Raw genomic sequence first — 20,338 nt, 5'->3', positions numbered from 1 at the left:
TCTTGTCACTATTATACACTTTACCTTGCTGCTACTGCAATAACTGCTATGTCTATATTTGGTATAAGCTAATCTGCTGAATACTAAGTCATAGCATGTTATGTTTACATTTATACCATTTTTAAATAATATTGTTATTCTTTGGCACCTATCTATTTGCACTACCTATTATATCGGACACTTCCACACTAGAGCTGTGTACTGTTCGGTGCTACACTGTCACTGTGCCTATTGTCCTGTTTTAGTAGTTACTGTATTGACCTGTGTTATTTGCACACATTTGCACGTCCACTTTATGTAAAAATTTGTAGGTCTTATTTAGTTCTGTGTCATCTGATGTGGTTAGTGTGTTGTTTTATGTAGCAAGAGTAACAAGACTGGGCGGGTTTTGGGGGGGTGGGGGGGATGGTCGGTGAGGGCTTTGCTTTGGGGTTTGCCGGCCATGTTCCCAGAATAAGACTGAGTTCATTTCCCATGGTCTCTGATACACATGGGACAAGGCAGGGAACATTCAGGCCTTCGGGGTCATGCTTACATTAATGACAGCACCAGGGAACAATTAGCCTGGCGGGAAACTGTAAATCATCATCAGCATAATCATTAACATTATCACTGATACCTCACTGTTAATTATAATAAAAATGTCTTTCTAATGTAAATCTGAACCAAAAAGAAGATGTAGAATGTGTCAAATTTTCCATTAGGTCTTTTATCATGAAGTGAGAAGAGTATAAAGAATTCAAAAAGTCATTAAGTATGAACGTTGTCCATGTGGAACTTCAGCATCTACATTTGCTGTGGCGCAGCAAACCCAGCCACAGTCTCTCAGTGAAGTGGCTTTGGAGAAGGAGGGCGAAATAATGTTTGGATAAAAACAGATGAATAAGGTGGTACGTTCACTGCCAAGTGGTAAAGGCAAGGGAAATGAAAAGCACTTTGAATGGATTCCTTTCAGAGAAAACGAGAGAGACAAAGAGAGCAGCCATGAAAGAAACACACAAAAAGAGAGTGCAATAGAGAGAAACAGAGGGAGAGGAAAAAAAAAAGTAGGTGAAACTTAGGGGGTATGATGCATGCATGGTGTGGATTGTTGGCCGAATTTGACGTCAATGTCAGGAAGGGGTCTTTTGCGTTTGCACAGATCTTACTCTGCTCACGTTTGTAGGTCTGGCTGAAATGAAAAGTGTAACCATAGCTAACCGGCTAACCTGTATGAGTGATTCCAGGCTTTCACAAAGCAGCTGAAAAGAGCTGGCATAAACCTAAAGACACGCATCCAAAACACAGAGCAAGCTCTTAAAGGACCCCTGAACATGTCATTTTAAACCTTTTAAAAGTCTATGCAGAGTAGTACAATGATTAATATGTTTTGGTGTCCAAGACACTATGAAATCTCTGAGAAACATCTCTACAACATTAGCCTCATTAAAAATGTCAGGGTCTATGAATGTACTGTATGCACTCAATGCACTCATGTCCTCCAGCTGTCTCAAAGTTAGCCAGCTAGTTAGATGCTACTAAAGTACCTTGTGTTTTTCAGGTAATTCTTGGATTTCAGTAAATGAGTCTTGATCTGTCATATTTTCAGTTATTTATTGACACTGAAAGTTCAATAATATGAGCCGAAATTTTCAAGAAAAAACCTTAACAATTAAGATTTCCTAATCACCAACATTACTTAGCTAGCCAGCTGGGTAGCTAGGTGACAGTAAATTACCTTACATTTTACACAGGTTATTCTAGGATTTCAGTGTCTGACTCTTGATTTGTCATGCTTTCAGTTTTTTTCCCCCCTAACCCATCAATATACTATGTAATGTAACAAAAATTCCTTCCTTTAGCAACACTAATTAGCTAGCCTGCTGGTAAGGTGGTACTAAACTAGCTTTCATTTGTCACGGGTAGAAACAAAATGCTTCAAGTGGGATTTCAGTACCTGAGTCTCGATTTATAATGTCATATTCTATTATTTAACACTTGTCAATGCTGTCAAAATAAACCATAACAACCACGATTTTGTTAAGCACTAACATTAGCTAAGTGCACTAGCTAGCTAGCGTAGTACGCAGCTCCTGCAGGTAAAATAGAAATCTCTGAAAAATATTTAAATTTGATTTTTTTAGCCAAGTAATGAGAAAGTTTCTGTTTAAATACCCTACTGTAAAACAAACAAACAAACAAACAAAAAAACAATAGAAACCTTCAGAGAATTTGTATTGGTTTTAACGGTTATAATGGGAATTGTATTGGTTTTAATGGAAACAATAATGGTCCCTGTGGGTCTCTACTGGTCTTCTACTGGTGGCATGTTATGTCTAGTGGATACCATTAAGGACCAATGATAGTACTAGTTTTAATGGTTAACTGATGGTTTGTAATGGTATTTCGAGTGGAAATCATTATAATCTCTGTGGTGTTTTCTACTGTTTATTTTTTTCAGGAGGATAATAATAATAATAATAATAATAATAATAATAATAATAATAATAATAATTTTGCATTATGCTGGCAAATTCATCACTTACATAATTGCGATCAGCTCTGCTGGAGAAATGAACCATTTTATAAATCATATTTTTGAGTTTGGGGATATTTTAAAAAGAGATTATAGCATTGTTGAGGTTTGCATACATGCCACACAAGCTAATACAGGATGTAAAGCCGAAACATGATCAATGTCCAATATACAAAGATGCTAAGTGCTTGTTTTTCCAGTGAAAGCATAAGCATTTACATCAGTCTGTGTGTTCATATAGAACAGAGACAATGGCAATTAAAAGTACTCAAGTGTTAGAGTGTGTGTGGGTGGGTGTGTATATATACATATACTGTACTATATCTGCTGATGGGAATCTCTTGTCTGCTTGACCCTTCCCACCATCCTGGTTCCTGACTAACACATTCAAACATGACCAAGCGACTGTATCCCATCATTCCCACACAACAACACAGTGCCTGAGGATATGCTGTGTGTATATATATGTGTCTATGTGCAACCTTTTACGCTCTGCTTAACCACTCTGGTGCTGTTGTTGTCTCCTCTGGGATTATCTTTATATATGTCAGTTTGTTTTACTTAAACATCTGGCAGTGATGTTCTGCCCTGATGTGTGCACTCTGGTTTGGGAAAGAAAGGAGCGTGTATATGTGTGTAGGGGGTAGTCATTTTAGCATTAAAGGTCTCCCAGGGAAAAAAAACATGACATCTTTGAGACAAGAGAAGAGAAACAGACCAAAAGAGTAAGAGTGAGAGAAAAAAAAAGCAGTATCAGATTTTCCTTAACACACAGCTGGAAGGCTTTAACTTCCTGTGAGAACCGTGTGTGAGAGACGGACGCAAAGCACCACCACAACCATCGCTGTAACACTCTCACACCCACACACATGCTAAACACACACAAACACTCAAAGCCATGCTGTGTAAAAATGGAGACTGAAAATCCCCATCTGACAGACTGCAATTCTTCCATAACAACTTCTCATGCAGGTCTTTTGGTAACAATTCACTTCCCAGAAAAGTCAACTTGTGGTCATTTAATCACCTTTGGAAACTCTCTGAAGTTTGAGTTTACCAAAACTGTGGTCATGTATTTCCATGACTGGCCAGTTTGAAGCTCCTTAAAGGTTTATACACTTTTAGAAATGGTGATGATACAGGAGTGGTTAAGTGATTATGTTGTCTTTGGAAGGAAGTCTTTGGCTTCTTTTTCACTGCACGTTCATAAACACAAGAACTGGCCACATATGAACCGAGCAATCTTGGGGTTCTAGAAGCACCTACAATGGTTATAATGACAATAATACCAGCAACGGCAATTACACCATCGCTGTGCTAAACATTTACATTACATTTAAGACGGTGAAAATTCTGCATCATGATGAAATTTAACTATAACAAACCACTGTTGAATTATCCAGAATGATTGGTCAGAAAGTGCTGATTTATTTTCCATGACAGCAGCTCTGACTGTAGGTCTGGCTCTCAAATTATACATTTACATTCACTGCATTTGGTAGATATTCTTATCTAGAGCGACTAATATTTATCTCATTTATAGAACTGAGCAAGTGATATGCTATCGATACCATCCTGACATGCTATCGTTTCCATAGTACCAACTTACACAGGCTTGTACTGCATTTGCTTCACATAAATGGAATTAAAAACATATGTAGTTGCTGACAAGGTGTCGTTTTCTGTTTTCTATATTTATGGAAGGATTCTCCAGTGTCAGCGCTTTGTAACAGTCAGAAGTAAAGCAGTTCCTGTAAGCTGTAAGACATGAAAGGTTTTCAGGTCTGAGGACTTTTTAGTAGAGGTCGCCCAACTGATCGGTTTTGGTGATTAATCGGAACTGATAGCTGATTGCTGGAACTATTGGTTATCGGCAAAATTCCACACTGATAGTTTTTCCTGGTCACGTCCTTGCGGGAGCAACTGAGAAGGGTCCACTGTCATTATACAGTACAAGAGCGGCCTCTAGAGGCGAATTAAAAATTGACCAATTTTGTTGTGTTATTTGAAGTGTTTTTTGATTCATTTTGGATGCCTCTATTTTTATTTGTTTTTTGGAATGTTACTTTTTAGTTCAGTTTGGACGTATATCTTTTGTTTTCTTTAATATTTATTAATAGTTAATATATATATATATATATATATATATATATATATATATATATATATATATATATATATATATATATATAGATAGATAGATAGATAGATAGATATAAATTATTATATTTATTTCATTTTAAAAAAATACAGTACATTTTCTTGGTACACTCAGTGCTGTTTAATTTTGTGATAAAGTTCAGCAGTATTTTACTTGCGTGTTATATTTTAATTCGGTATCGATGTTAAAAATAATCAGTTGATTAATCGGTTATCGGCTCAGTTATCGGTATCTGTAAAATCCACTATTAGTTGACCTCTACTTTTTAATTTCTTGGTAACATGAAAAGCTGCATTTTTTTTTTGTCTTACTAAGCATCAAATATATGACAACATTAAATATAAGTGTAAACAGATCAAATTCACACCATGTTGTTCTTTAATACATTTGAAAAAATGTTAGTGTCGGAAAATGGCTTTAGTAAGAGAGGAATAAAACACTTAGGACATGTTGTTATAGGAAACCCCATCACTGATTAATTTCCTATAACACCACAGCCCAGTGTTTTTATCTTACTTAAATTTCAATTAACTGCTGATGAAAACGATGAAATTAAAACTACATAGTAAGCATAATATCTACTGATGTTGCATATTACAATGCAGATTGGCACCAAAAGTGGTGTTAGTCTCACCCCCAAATGCCATTAGTTCCTGTTGGTACCTTTTAGTCTTTTCTGACTTCAAATGCCACAGCTGAAACTTTTTCCCTGTAGTACTGCACTGGTGGCCGTGTAAAAAAAAGAAAAAAGGACAGTTTCACTTTTATGTTGCCAAATGTCCTGGAACATTGTTCAAACAACAATGCCCTTTGATAGATGTTTTCAATGCTGCATTTAACCCATCGAGTTAAAGAACCTTTCCATAATGCATACATTTTACAGCACATTAAAATAAATAGTCAGGACGCATTGCTACACTGACTCACGCTTGACTCAGAGGCACTCTTTTCTCGAACCAATGAACCTGAGTCTCATTCATGCTGACAAAAGCAGTATTTAACGAAACAAACATTGTAATCCTATGAGAGCTACATCAACTTAAAACACTTAATCCATCAAAAACAGAGATGTCGCTGTGATTTCATGTGTCCTAAATAAAATCAGCATTCAGTATAAATCGTCCAGAGAGATCTAAAGCCACAGGCAATAATCCTGAAGAGGCTGCAATGTAAGAAGAAACTGCTGGTGTCCAAATCCAAACAGAGAGGCAATCTGCCAAAAAACCTGCAAAACGCACACACACACACACACACACACACACACACACACACACACACACACACACACACACACACAAATACTGCCTTTTTTTTATTCCCCTTCCTGCAATCGTTAGCCATTTATACATGACAAGGCTAATACAAGTGTCTGTTGCCCCCTACAATACAAAATTTTGGCATGGGTTGTGGGAAAACTGATCTACTATGTTCCTGTCAAAACAAACCTTTTTTTCACCCCACTATTCCCCTGAGACAAGGCTTCTGCTATCTTGAAAGCTCTCTGCACCCCCCCCCCCCCTTCCCTCTGCAAGATTAAGGAATAATATATTCTGTACTTTATTTTACATTTGCTTCCACACATACAAGATAGATACATATTTCACCATAGCCAGAGGAGCATCTCTAACTTATCTAAATCAGATAATCAGAAATCTAAACTACCGGGAAGGAAAAAGCAAGAGACATGCATTGAGTACATTCCAAACATAGTTTCTCACTGGCAGGAAAAGAAGGAGATTTGTAGCTATGACACATTTTCTTTTTCTTTTTGTGCAAAAGAATAAGAGCCTCAGCTCTACTGTATGATTCTACAAAAACATCTGCAACATCTGTAAAACATATAACAGTTCGAAGACACAGGCAAGCAGTTTCAAGTAAATAAACGGTCCATAAGTGTTTTCAGCTCATGCTGGAAAACACAGCAAAATCTTTTCCTTTTTTAAGTGCTTGAAAAAAGATCACTTCCTGTATTAAAAGCATGACAAAGCACACCAAAAACAATCTGTCTCTCCCCAATAGCAACAGAAACAACAAGAAGAACCCAGCATGACATCAGCACTGAAGATTTTAACCAGCACATGAAGTAAGCAGAGATTATTTATTTTAAAAAAAAATTAAAAAGTTTGTTCACCCCAGGCAGGAGAACGAAGACCTTTTCATGGCATGGGTTTTGCTATTGTCTCTGCCACACGGAATTCCTGCACTTCTTTTCTAAATGTGCGACTTACAATGTGCTAGTAATTAAATCATGGATTAGTTGCATTCATAGCATACCAGAGGAAGGGTGCTGACTGCTAATTCACCTAATTCTGCTTTTTATAATATTCCAAACAATACCTGACCTGATCACCGGCTGCAGAAATGTTCCTTCCAGACACTTCCACTTTGCAGAACTGACAATGGCTAAACTCAAGGTGATGGTTAAGACCTCTGACACTTCGGACATGCTCATAAAACCAGCAGAAAGTAGCTTGTGGTAAACCACAGCTATAGAAAACCTTTGGCTACGGATCTAGCTGGTGATGACTGTTTAGTGTCTCCAAGTGATTTAAATAAAGTACTATTCATTTATGGACATATGTTTGTTAAATAATTCATAGAACCTATTATCACTTTGCACAGGATAAGTGATCTCTGTATAATTCCTAGAGATGGGTGTGACTTCATGATGTATGCACACTAGTTCCATGTATGCAACAGCTATACTTATGTTCTATTTACTGTATATGTTCATGTACAATCTGTATACTCTCTTATAACAGCTTGTTTTAGAGCTTGTGACTGTGCAAGTTATGCTTGAACTTTGATATGTCACATGAATATAACATGTATGTAGGAAGTCAATAACTTCCTAAAAACCTCAGAAGTGTCCTTTCATTAGCAAGTTCATTTAAATATATATTTTATTATTCTGAATTTTCAACCAATACTTGGTTTTATTTTGTATTCCAAAGGAGAGCACTTCCTGGAGTGTTTCATATTGTAGAAAAGGCTTAAAACCTACATATAATATTATATATTATTAAAGTATATTATATATTATATTATATATATAATATAATAATATTATATATAATATATATGTAATATATATATATATATATATATATATATATATATATATATATATATATATATATATATATATATATTATTATTATTATATTATATAATATTTCCAGTTATGAAATTAATATAATATTATTTAGCCTGTTTTTAGAAGCCTTTATATATGTCAATATTTCAATTTCATATTTTTTTTTTCAAATTGTGTAGAAATAGATTGAAATATAGTGAATTGCAATCTTATTATACATGAAATACAAGGCTGACTACAAGATATTTTCACTTTTTTTGCAGCACGCCATGATCTTTTCAGAGTCTTTAAAAATGACTGAGGGATTTTGATAGGAGTAAAATCAAGGAAATACACAGAAAATAATTATAGCTTCTCGTGTATGACTTGATAACAATACATGCTTAAAAACATAATGACTGGTGACCTGAAAAAATAAATAAATCACAGAATAGTAAACTCAGAGTTTACTATTGGAATCCACTCCACTGGTTTTATCCCCTCTCTACATATGCAACACCTCAGGATCTGTTTTGGAGTTGATAAGAAATTATGGCTCCTTTCTTCAAAACAAGTTAAAATATTTTAGACCAGTAAAGAAATGAGTTTGTGGTAAAGCAGAGGTTTGGGTGTTTTCAGATGTGGCCTCATATCTGTTCCCCTCCAAGGCTCGTTAAGGATAAATTGTTGGCATGAAATATGTTTGGGAACCATTTAAATGAAAAGCCCAGAGCAGTTTAAGTTCAATGGATTGTCCCTCCTTATTTAATAAAGTGCCATATATCTTCATATTTACAGCCACAGGTCACAGTTTCTCGCTCTCCGCTCTCACTGACTGTGCTCAGCTGCTGAGGAGGACAGCAGCGCCGGAGACATGTCATGTGAGAATTACAAAACGTTCCATCTGTGAAGAAGGCACCGGATGCAGGGGCCCAGGGAACGAGCTGCACCCTTAAACCGCCGGCCACATCTGGTCCATATGACACCAGTTCCCAGAAAACACCAGTGAGCCTCGCATTAGTGATGTGTTTAACTACAGCCTTCAAGTGCTTGTCTTTGTTTATAAAATCACTTCATTTAGACCTACTATATAATAAAATTAGTGATCATTTTTGTATATGTAATATTGCTGTCGTCCTTTTATTTATGTGACAACAGTCATGGCATGGTCCTGTGGATAGTCAACACATTAAGCAGTTTTACATTCTTAAAAAAACTCCACAAAATGATATATAAACAAGTAAAAATATATTGAATATATGCAAATGTATGAATATAATGTGTCTCATTATGAAAGTATTATAAAATGTATATAAGATGATTACGTATATTTCCTTTCCTAATTTTAGGCCAGAAAAATCTTGCTGTTTTGGAAGATAATTTCGGTTCTTTAAAGAAAGTAGACTGAATAAGCAAAACTACTGAATAACTGAATTATTACTAAATAATATACTGAATTAAGATGAACCCTGTCTTATAGGGAAGCCGTCTGATGTAATATTATATAATATAGAGGGATCCTCCAGATGAACAAACACTTTAGGGTTCTAGATTGACCCTTTTTGTCTGTTCATTAGTAGAACCATTTTATGTGGCTTAAGCTAATTTCAGCTCTTTTTCTTCACAAACAAACACACAGTAAGCTCTAACAACAAGCCCTCACACACTGCCCTAAAACTCTACTTCTTGCCTGTACCCCGATAGTCTTGTGAGAACCTCAGCACGCCCCCATGCATCAAAAAAATTGTAAGCAAAAGACCTAGAGACCTAGGGAGTGAGGGAGGGGAAGAGGATGAAAAAATTAGCAGCTGAACACAATTACTACTCTGGCATTAAATCCCCTTTTCCACTTCCACAAGCATAGCAAGGAAAAATGGAGGGAAAAAATAAACGATGAGGAAGTAGGGCTTTGCTTCAGCTATTTGGTGGCACTAGATATAGTTAGATGTGCCAGGTGATAATTAAACCCAAAGCCTGGAGATGAATTGGAGAAGCACTCCATTTTCCAAGATGATCATTTGTTATAATCATATATGAACTCAATAGGTTGTGCAATACAAGTTATTGATTTAGGTGTGATAAAAGACATACTGTATTATGTGCTCAAAGTTTTCCATTGTGCACACATGGTCCACTTCTGTGGTTAAAATAAAGCACTTTGTTAACGCATGCAAAAGTTGCCTACTGTTATTGTCTCCTCATAGTTTGGAGTCACACAGAAGTATGCAGCCACATACACATAAAAATACACAAAGTGTCCTTTTGACACATAGTTATTTATCTCCAAAAGAAAAAAGTCTGATAATATTTTCTTTTGGCCCACCCACTTTTTTCCATGTCCCTGTTTGATTTGGATGCAGTGCAGAAAAACAGCACAGCTTTAGACCGATGAGAAAGAGGCACAATCACTTTTACAAAGCACATTTTTTGGTTCCAGAGGGGCGAAGCATAATGTTTGGTGCCAAACAGGCTGGTTTGAGGATTTCTGAAACTGCTGATCTACTGGGATTTTCACACACAACAGCCTCTAGAATTTACATTAAATCATGTGGAGAGAAAAGAAAACCAGACTGATACAAGAAGGCTTTAGTTTACTCAGATAACCTAATCTTTACAACCAAGGTGAGTAGAAAAGGATCTCAGATCACACAACACGTTGAACCTTGAGGCGGATGGGTTACAAGAGCAGAAGACCACATCAGGTTTTACTTCTGTCAGACAAGAACAGGAATCTGAGGCTACAGTGGGCACAGCTTCACTGAAACTGGAAAGATGAAGATGAAGGGGAAAGAACAGGTGATGTAACTTCAACTGTCCAGTTTTGGTGCATGAGTTTATGCATTATGTTGCTGCCATTAGTCGCTGACTGGATAATAGCATGAATGACCAGTTGTACAGCTCTTTCTAATAAAGTGGCCAGTTTGTGTATATCAATAGTCCCCAACCCTGTTCCTGTAGATCTACCTTCCTGAAGACTTTAGTTCCAACCATAATCGTGCCCACCTGATCATCTAATCATTGCCTTAAGAAGTTCTTGATCAACTAAAACAAGTGTGTTAGATTTTGGTTGGAGATGAAACCTGCAGGAAGGTAGATCTCAAGGAAGAGGGTTGGTGACCACTGGTGCATATCATGTTAAATTCCACTGTTTTCAATGAGACCTTATTCATAAGTGCACAGTCAGCTTGTGTGCATCCAGTCTCGAAATTTAAATATACTGTATAACAAGGATACAATGCTGATATCCTTTAATAGTCACAGTATTCAAATGTAATTTTTACTAGATTTTTATAATGTTAGCATTGGATTCTCCCATCTTCAGCATCTCAAATTTCACAAATATAGTAGAAAAAATAGGGGGTAAAAAAAAAGAGATGAGGAATTCGGCATTGCTTAAGCATGATGTGGATACATCTCTTCTTTTCAAATGTGTAAGCTAAAGTTTTTTCACGTTTGACTGATTTTGACTTGTGTTCAAAATCCAACATGGCCTCACATTTGCAAATGAATAAAAGTTGGTGTGACTCAAGACATAAAAAAAAAAAAAAACTCTGCAGGTAAGGTTGAAGTTAACATTTGTACCTGTTCTTACAAGTTCACGCAAACAAAATCCAATCCAAAATCCAACTGCATCGCTCTTGCTTTGCTTGAATTTGCTTCGGTGTTTATGAAATATCGTTATGAAAAGAAAATTCTTACAATTTGTTTCACTTTGTCTTCAGTCTGTGTAAGATTAGTTGTACAATTTTAGTCCTTGTTACACTTACCATTGATGATCATGCCTCATGTTTGGATTCTAAAACATATTATACTATTAATATTCATTCTTCTACTGTATCCTGGTCAAGGTTGTGGTAAATCCAGGAACACTGGGCGTGAGGCAGGAACGCGCACACATTCACACACTCACGCACACCTAATGCCAATTTAGACTATCCACCTACCAGCATGTTTTTGGGAGCTGGGAGGAAAGCAGACATACTTATATTATAGTAATAGGACTTTTACAGGACTATAATGATACTGTGACTGCATCATGGGAAAGCCCACAAGAAGACTTTTTCTGAAAATTACCCCCGAAAATTACTAGGTATGAATGGCACTTTTTCACCACTTAGACAAATAAATAAGTAGATCTGATTTGAGTCAAATGTGGACTGCTTATGACACAGCAGAGCGCTAGCAGAGCGGGTCTGCAGAGTTGATGGAAAGCACATGGCATTGTGCAACGGGCACTGCAGACTGCTCTTAATGCGTAACATATGTTTTCACCTACCTGGCATGCAGCACAGCTGGGGAAGGGGGAGGGGGAGAGCAGAAACAGCTGATGACGCAGCGTTAGCATAACTCCCTTCAGAGACATACGTACACTGCTTCGGCATGAGACGTTCTCTCAGAATTGGCATACCTATAGCGTTATGTCAGTATAAGAGAATTCGTCACAGCATACTACCTCATTTGTGAGGAACTAACCCAGAAAGCAGTAACTAAAGTGATCCATTTACTTTATGAGGTATTCTTAAGATTCACAAGCTTCCACACAATGGTTGTGTCCGAATACAGGTGAAACCGTACTTGATTAACAACACCTGAGTGAAGTGTTAACTTGTTGAAGGTTTTGAACAAGAAAACACAGTTGCTCTAATCTGGCGGGCTCTTTAAGTTTTTGCGGTTGTTTAGGTCACGTGACAATGCAAACATGGCGGATGTAATATGTCCAGATTGTATTCTTACTACACACATATACTGATCAGTATACAGTACAGTACTGTTTCAACACCCAAGCAGTAGGAACTGAATCGAATGAAGTACTTACTGTCACAGAACACGATTAAGGACGCAGCTAATGTTGACGTTTCTCAATATGGCAAAACCCATCAAGGATAATTTGAGGTTGAAGTGTAATTACAATATAATTATAATTGTATGAGTTTTTTTCTTAGAGATTTTGTGACACATCTGTGGATAATGTTGATTTTTCCAATAGTTTTGTCTTATTTCGACTGTCACAATGCCTTTACATCAGTGTTTCTCAAAGTGGGATCCTCCATGGGTCTGTGAAACCTAGCCATGGAGTCTGTGATTTTAAAAAAATGTAGTTACAACAGTGGAAATCACAACCCAAAATTATTATCGAGTTCTTTTAGTTATTAATTTGTTAGAATCATCATGTGAATTGAATGGTTTTAAACCCAAACCTCAAACTCAAAAACAAGTATGGTACTTGTGGCTGACAATTCAGGAATACAAACCTATATGGCTCTGATAACTATTACAGTACAACCCAATGTAGTCTTCTGCGGCTGTAGCCCATCCACCTCAATGTTCGGCATGTTGTGTGTTCTGAGATGCTTTTCTGCTCAGCACAGTTGTAAAGAATGGTAAGAGTGGTTCTCTGAGTTACCGTAGCCTTTTTATCAACTCAAACAAGTCTGGCCATTTCTCCTCTGAACTCCTTCATGGACAAGATGTTTCCACCAGCAAAGCTTTCACCCTTTTCTTTTCTTCTCGCACAAACTCTAAACTATTCTGAACTCTAGAAACTATTGTGTGTGAAAATACTCAAAACCCAAACCCCATTCTACATTGCCTACTGACAGTGTTCTAATGACTATAATGGTGACCAAACCGTGTTCGCCTTCTTATCTCAAATACACAAGTCTCTCTGGAATGCACCAAAAATAACGGAGCCATATCTTCATTTCTAGTTCTACAATAGCAAGTCAGAAAGAACAGCATGATCCAGTCAAAGGTGTGTTGGGGGATACGCATGAGAAAGCATAGCACTGCCAATCTCAAATACTGGCAAGCCAGACTTCAGGTGCAGAACATCTGTGCCAAACATCTGTAGCAAAGCATGCACAACTCACGCTAGCCTTGTAGATGGATAAACAAGTAAACAGGAAGATGCAGAAACATGGAGAAAAAAAGTTTTCTGCAGGAACAAAAGTGCACTATGAGTTCCGGCTGGGTTGGACTGTATAAGCACCAGATGTCTTGAGAACAAAATATTGAATAAGACACACACACACACACACACACACACACACACACACACACACACACACACACACACACACACACACAAACACACAAAAGAAAGCAGCAAAACAAACTGCCATTCTTTTACAAGTACATAGAAGCATAGTAGCTATTAACACACACTCAGGACAAAGAACCAGTTAAGGAGAGGAGCTGTTCAAACAATTCATTAACACCAAAATGGTGTCCCATACAAACTAGTCTGAGGACGTAACTGCTTGCCAAACACACTCGCTTAGCGAGAGAGTAAACATCTTAAATTTCTCAGCCACTCTTGTGAAAAGGGGAACATGTGTAAATGCACCCTATTGCGTTTACTCTCCCTGAGTGGCAAAGAGATGCCACATATTTAACACACAAACAAATACCTGCATCACAAATGATCCCAGATGCCCAGTGTTCTGGAAAGTTGCCACAAGTTGCCACAACAACGCTGACCATATACAAAGGCATCCGAAAAGTAGCAACGATTATTCCTGTGTTTAAAATGAATGTGGGTATAATTTTGCTGTCATTAAAGATGGTACTGATGCACCGAACAATGGCAGTCTCTCAAAGGGATGTTATGAGTCAGAGTCTGAAACTAAAGTGAAGTTAGGTAGATTAGTGTGAGCTGTCCGGATCCTTTCATTATTCAGGACGCATTTAAGAGTGTGCTCAGAGTGAACAATCAGGAAGTCTGTGTTAATTCCTCACAGTGTAAACATCTGAATGTGTCACTTACAGCTAAGATATAGCCCTGTTCTCGTTCTCAATGTACATGCTGCCTGCATAAAAAGCAGTTCTCAAGATAAGAGCCTTAAAGAAGAAACAGGAGCAGCTTGTTCCAGTAAAAACAATGCACTTAGGAGAGGTCAAAGATGCTTACCTTCAGTTTCTCAGTACTCCGAGCACGTCAGATTCTGGACATGCCTCTGTCTCTGCCTGTCTCTGTCTTTCCACTACTGCTCTCTCTCTCTCTCTCTTTCTCTATGTCTCTGATTCTCTAAAATGCGCCCTGCCTCCCAGTCGGGCTTCTTACATGTGAGTAACGGTCTCCAATGATGTGGAGCTTTGTATCGTGGAGGCTGGGTCAAACTCTCTGCTGTGTGGAGCCCGAGCGCGCGTGCTTATCGTTTACACTCCTGAGTCCTGAAAAAAGGGGAGTACCAGACATCTGTTTATTTAGTAAATCGACCACTTAAGCTACCATAATCTGAAACTCTGAAACTGATACCAGGATATAATACTGTTTACTCACTCTAATGAATTTCAGAGGGTCACATTGAAAAGAGATTGACAGAGAGAGAAGAGAATGAGAGGAAAGTAAAAAAAAAAAATAAATAAAATAATGCAAAATACATAAATAAATAAATAAATAAACAAACAAATGGCCATACTGGCGGGTTTGTTGCTTCTGAGTTGTGCACTGAAACCCATTAGTAACCAAATGGGACTTTATTTGGTTTTTAATTAAATCTGCAGTCGGTGAAAAAAAAAAAAAAAAAAAAAAAAAAAACCTTGACCAGCCAAATTTCCCCACAAGTTCAAAATAATCAGATATTCTTACCCTGAAACATGTCCACACACACATACCCCGGTCTCCTCAGCAACAGAGGTCCACTTTTGTTTCTTTCCCTGAAAACGTGAGTGGCCGGGAGGTCCTCTTTGGATACTGGCAAGTCTTAAAACGAAAGAAGAAAAAGAAAGAGGGAACATCTGACATGAAAAAAACACCCTCTAGATGTCTCGCTCTGATAGGAATGGGCAAAAGATGGGAGAAAAGGAGTTATTTTGATGAGTTTGTCAGTTGTGTCATATGGTGAGCATTCCTTCCTAGACACACACACACACACACACATACACACACACTTGCTTTCTCACTCCTGGATCTTGTCCTGCCTGTGCACTCTCTTTTTCCCTCTCTCTTTTTCTTTGTCCTAAGGAAGTCAGCAGTTTGAAAATTCATAACATGCACCCAGCAGCTGAGTAAGGACTTTTCTCTTTATTGGAGTGGCCACAACAGGGCGAGACAGAGAGGGATAGAGGGAGAGAGAGGGAGAGAGAGCTGGCGTGCTCACTCCTCTAATTGTGTAAGTAAAAAAGAAATGAGGGCAGTCATGAAAGAACATGCAGTAATTAGAGAAAAACAGGGCAGTCACATCTTATTAACACTCTTTGGATCTTTGCACTGTTTTAACCCTTTCATTTCAACCCTTTCATCATCTGTTCATTTAATGAAGTTTTTTTTTTGTTTACTGCAGTCCAAACATGCAAGCACACTGCAGAACAGCTCGGTGATTTGTGCGTTTGCACTACGCCTGATGGCTGATTAAAGATCAACAGCTCTGAGTAAAAAGCCGCTGCACGAACGGACGAAAGGCTGACACTTGGTTTACATGCAGTGTTGTGGTGACTGGAGTTACGTTTGCAGTCCCAAAGAGTCTGGTGTCCCTACCACGCAGACACATGACACACAGACACAACAAGTCACTCTCAGAAAAAAACCCTAATAAAAATTGTTCCATATGGTACTCATTTCAGGTTCAATAGAAGATTTCTTTACAGTCCTCTACCATCCTTTTCTTTTGCTAGGAACAGTTTGCACTCATCATTGAACAGTTAATAACTTCAGTTTGATACAACACACTTTAAGTTAAAACTGTAATGAATTCAGAAATGACTCTGATGCTCATACTCAAGTTCCTGTTAACACAATTAACACATTTTGACCATACACTACACAGTTATAGAAGGGATTTATTTATAATCGCACTATCCGGTGTCATGCAAATCAGGATGGGTTCGCTTTTGAGTCTGATTCCTCTCAAGGTTTCTCCCTCCACCAAGTTTTTTTCTTTCCACCATCACCTCTGGCTTGCTCATTAGGGATAAATTCATAAGTTTAAAAAATGAACTATAAATCGTGTAAAAAGAAAAGAAAATGAATAATAATTTTAAAAAATTGATTACATTTTTTTAAAAATAATAATAAAATGAATAATTAATAATAAAAAAAAATCACCTGTAAAAAAAAAAACCCACATGCCCAAAGTGTGAAAAAAATGTGCAAAATCATTTTGAAAATTCACATGTAAAAAGAAATGAATCATGCATTAAAATCACATCAGAGAAAAAAAAAAAAAATCTGCACCTGTGAAAAATGTGTGAAAAACATGTGACATTCTGTCAGAGATACCATCACACTGTTAATAGCATAATGTTACCATGACGCAGGTAAGAGGAGGCAATCCGAGAATCTGAATCTGACTCTGTGGTATTCAATATTAAAGAATGCTGACAAAAACATCAGTGCAGTATGAGTAGTGAGTCATACACTGCTCTCTCTTTCAGGAACAAATGATACGGTGGATAAATGTGGTGAAACGAGTGTGTGTGTGTGTGTGATCGTGATCCCAGACGATGCATGTAACTGTGCAGATATGGGAAGAACGCAGATAGTCACAGATATGGTATGTTCAATTTTTAATCGTCATAAGCCCAAGAGGGCAAACTACACAACACATGGCACACACACACACACACACACACACTCCTTATACATTCCTCATAAGCCAGCAGGTAAGAACTTTGTTTGCAACAGTCAGAACTTATCAACAATCATCTGACAAGAGAGAAAATAAAACAGTGGAGTGTGAGACAGGCAGCAGTGAGACACGGGAAATAACCTGACCTCAGCGACCTCTCCAGCTCGGACTGACATCTCTACAGCTTCTCTGGAACATCTCGTGAAAACCTCGCTCGTGTTTATTCGGGTTTGTCATACCTGATCCCAGATCAGTGGCTTTCAGGCTTGGCTTGGGAAGTGGGGAAAACCCAAAAGGGCTGAGTCAGCGGATATACTCATTATTAAGATCTGTAGCATCTGTAGCTTTAGTGTTTGTAATATCTGGATACAATTTCAGTGTCTTTCTCATGACCTTTAACATACCAAAGTCTTGATTTCGAAATGTTCTAAAATCCTTTTTGTTTCTCCATCATAAGCGTCCACAGTAAAATTTGACTGTAAAAAGAGTATTTTATGTCATAGTGTCATAATTTTGAACCTAGTTAGGTTCTCCTTATGCGTATGGTGTACACACTCAAGTTTTCTTGATGGAGTGTGGAAAATACTTGAGCAATTGTACTTCAGTGATATACTTAAGTATTATTTTGGTGTGTGTCTACTTTACTTGCGTAATATTGAAACTGAATACTTGTACTCTTACTTCATTACATTTCGAAGAACGATAAAATAAACTTGGTATTCAATCCTTTCAGTTTAGCATCCAATAAAGTTCAACAGTGTTGAGAAAATTTGTCATCTGTGATGACCTTAGCATGCTACACAGTATAGTTAGCACTAAAGCTATCTGCATTTGACTGAACGTAGATGTAGATAAAATACCTGTGGTTGTGCAGTCGATGTGGTGGCTCAGTGATTAAAAGAGCTGGGTTACTGGTCAGAGTGTCAGAGTTGGAGTCTCAGCACCACTGAGCTGCCACTATTAGACCCTTGAGCATGGCCCTTAACCCTCTCTGCTCCATGGTCACTGTATTGACCGCAGCATTCTTAAATACAAAGAAATTATTTTTCTGTACTGTAATGTACACCGATCAGCCATAATATTAAAATTACCTGCCTAATATTATGTAGGTCCGCCTTGTTCTGCCAAAACAGCTCTGACCCATCGAGGCATGGATTCCACAAGACCTCTGAAGGTGTGCTGTGGTATCTGACACTAAAACATTAGTCGGTTCCTCGGCTGGCTTGCCTTTTTCCCATAGTGCATCCTGGTGTCATCTCTTCCCCAGGTAAGCGACGCACACGCACACGGCCATCCACATGATGTAAAAGAAAATGTGATTCATCAGACCAGGCCACCTTCTTCCGTTGCTAGATGGTCCAGTTCTGACGCTCACGTGCACATTGTAGGTGCTTTTTTGGCAGTGGACAGGGGTCAGCATGGGCGTTCTGAGCGGTCTTCAGCTATGCAGCCCCATACACAGCAAGATTTGATGCATTGTGTGTACTGACATCTTTCTATCATAGCCAGCATTAACTTTTTCATTCATAGCAATTTGTGCTACAGTAGGTCTTCTGTGGGATTGAACAGACGGACTAGCCTTCACTCCCCACACACATCAGTGAGCCTTGGGTGCCCATGACCCTGTCACCGGTTCACTGGTTGTCTTTCCTTGGACCACTTTTGGTAGGTTCTAATCACTGCATACCGGGAACACCGCACAAGACCTAGAAATGCGTCTAGCCACCACAATTTGGCCCTTGCCAAAGTCACTCAGATCTGTATGGTTGCATATTTTTCCTGCTTCCATCACATGAACTTTGGGAACTCCTTAACTTAACTCCTATAATTCGAGAGTCACTTTGCATTTAAAGATAGAAATAGGAAGACAGAGTAGAGCATTATGATTGAACACCAAACAAAATTTTAACATTATAATTTATGTTTTTATTGTTAAAAGAAACTTTTTCAAATGTTTACTATGAATCTCAAAAAAGTTTAATAAAATATCTCCTCCCATACCCCCCTGTCTACAGGCTTTTTTTTTTTTTTTTTTGTACAGCAATGTATGATAGCCCTGGGTCCTACATTTGCAAAGATGTTGTTGGCAGAATGGTGTGTGTGTGTGTGTGTGTGTGTCTGTGTGTGGAGTGTTCTTGTGTATTAATTCACTCAGCTCAACAATGATCCTTATCATGACACTTTCATTGCTGAGGCTCCTCTCATGCTCCGTACCTGTCTGATTTATCCTGATGTGTTACTTCTGCTTGGAGATTTAACACGTGTGATTCACTTTCTGCTGTTGTGGATGGTCTCATTTAGGTTCCCTAAAGATTTGCCCTTCCAAAAAACAGATTATATCCTAGATGTTGTAATCATGATGACTGTCCAGTGCTCATCCCAGGACTCTTATTCAAAATATGCTCAGACTGAAAATCTTTTCAATATACATTTCACGCGACCTTCATCCATCCTTCCATCCATCCATCCATCCATTTTACATACTGCTTATCGTACACAGGGTTGCGGGAGAGCATGGAGCCTATCCCAGGGAACTAGATCAGCCTATAAAGCATGTCTTTGGACTGAGGGAGGAAACTAGAGTACCTAGAGGAAACCCCCAAAGCACAGGGAGAACATGCAAACTCCACACACAAAGGGCAGAGGCAGGATTTGAACCCCCAACCCTGGAGGTGTGAGACAACCACCACGCCGCCTTTTCACGGGACCTATTTGTTTAAAAATAAATACACAAGTTGACTCCCAGAATTCACCCAAAATAGCTGATTCAAAGAGTCGACTCATTGGCAAACAAACACATTACTACATGCACAAGCATGCGCAGTGTGTGTGTGTGTGTGTGTGTGTGTGTGTGTGTGTGTAAGTGTATATGTGTGTCCATTCACATGCAAGAGAAAGAGTGTGTGTATATGGATTTGTTTGTGTCAGTCCAGTGATATGCTGAATGTTCTTGCTTCCATATTTATCAGATAAATAGTTTCTGATTCTGAACAGTTGTTATGATTCTGTTGAGTGCT

At 38.0% G+C, this 20,338-nt stretch overlaps 1 protein-coding gene across 4 annotated transcripts in view; it reads right to left on the bottom strand.

Annotated features, from left to right (window-relative positions):
• pdgfrb (platelet-derived growth factor receptor, beta polypeptide) overlaps nt 1-15,621 on the bottom strand; it is a 49,571-nt gene extending 33,950 nt beyond the window's left edge. Inside the window, exons 1-2 of one of the 4 annotated variants that reach the window (XM_017484963.3) lie at nt 15,344-15,472; nt 14,663-14,925 (exon numbers count right to left, since the gene is read on the bottom strand). Coding sequence is in view for 1 of the 4 variants with exons in the window: in XM_017484962.3 (XP_017340451.1) it covers nt 15,344-15,492 (149 nt within the window). In the remaining 3 variants the exon portion in view is untranslated. Of the gene's footprint in view, nt 1-5,339; nt 5,399-14,662; nt 14,926-15,343 lie in introns of those variants that run through there. The other 3 variants (XM_053685782.1, XM_017484962.3, XM_053685783.1) reach the window with 3 other exon arrangements.
• Nucleotides 15,622-20,338: the final 4,717 nt, after the last annotated feature.

This window comes from Ictalurus punctatus, chromosome 14 (genome assembly GCF_001660625.3).
Source record: "Ictalurus punctatus breed USDA103 chromosome 14, Coco_2.0, whole genome shotgun sequence".
In the NCBI taxonomy this organism is placed as follows: Eukaryota; Metazoa; Chordata; class Actinopteri; order Siluriformes; family Ictaluridae; genus Ictalurus; species Ictalurus punctatus.
The sequence above is the reverse complement of the archived record's forward strand: the minus strand, read 5'-3'. Positions and strand labels throughout refer to the sequence as shown.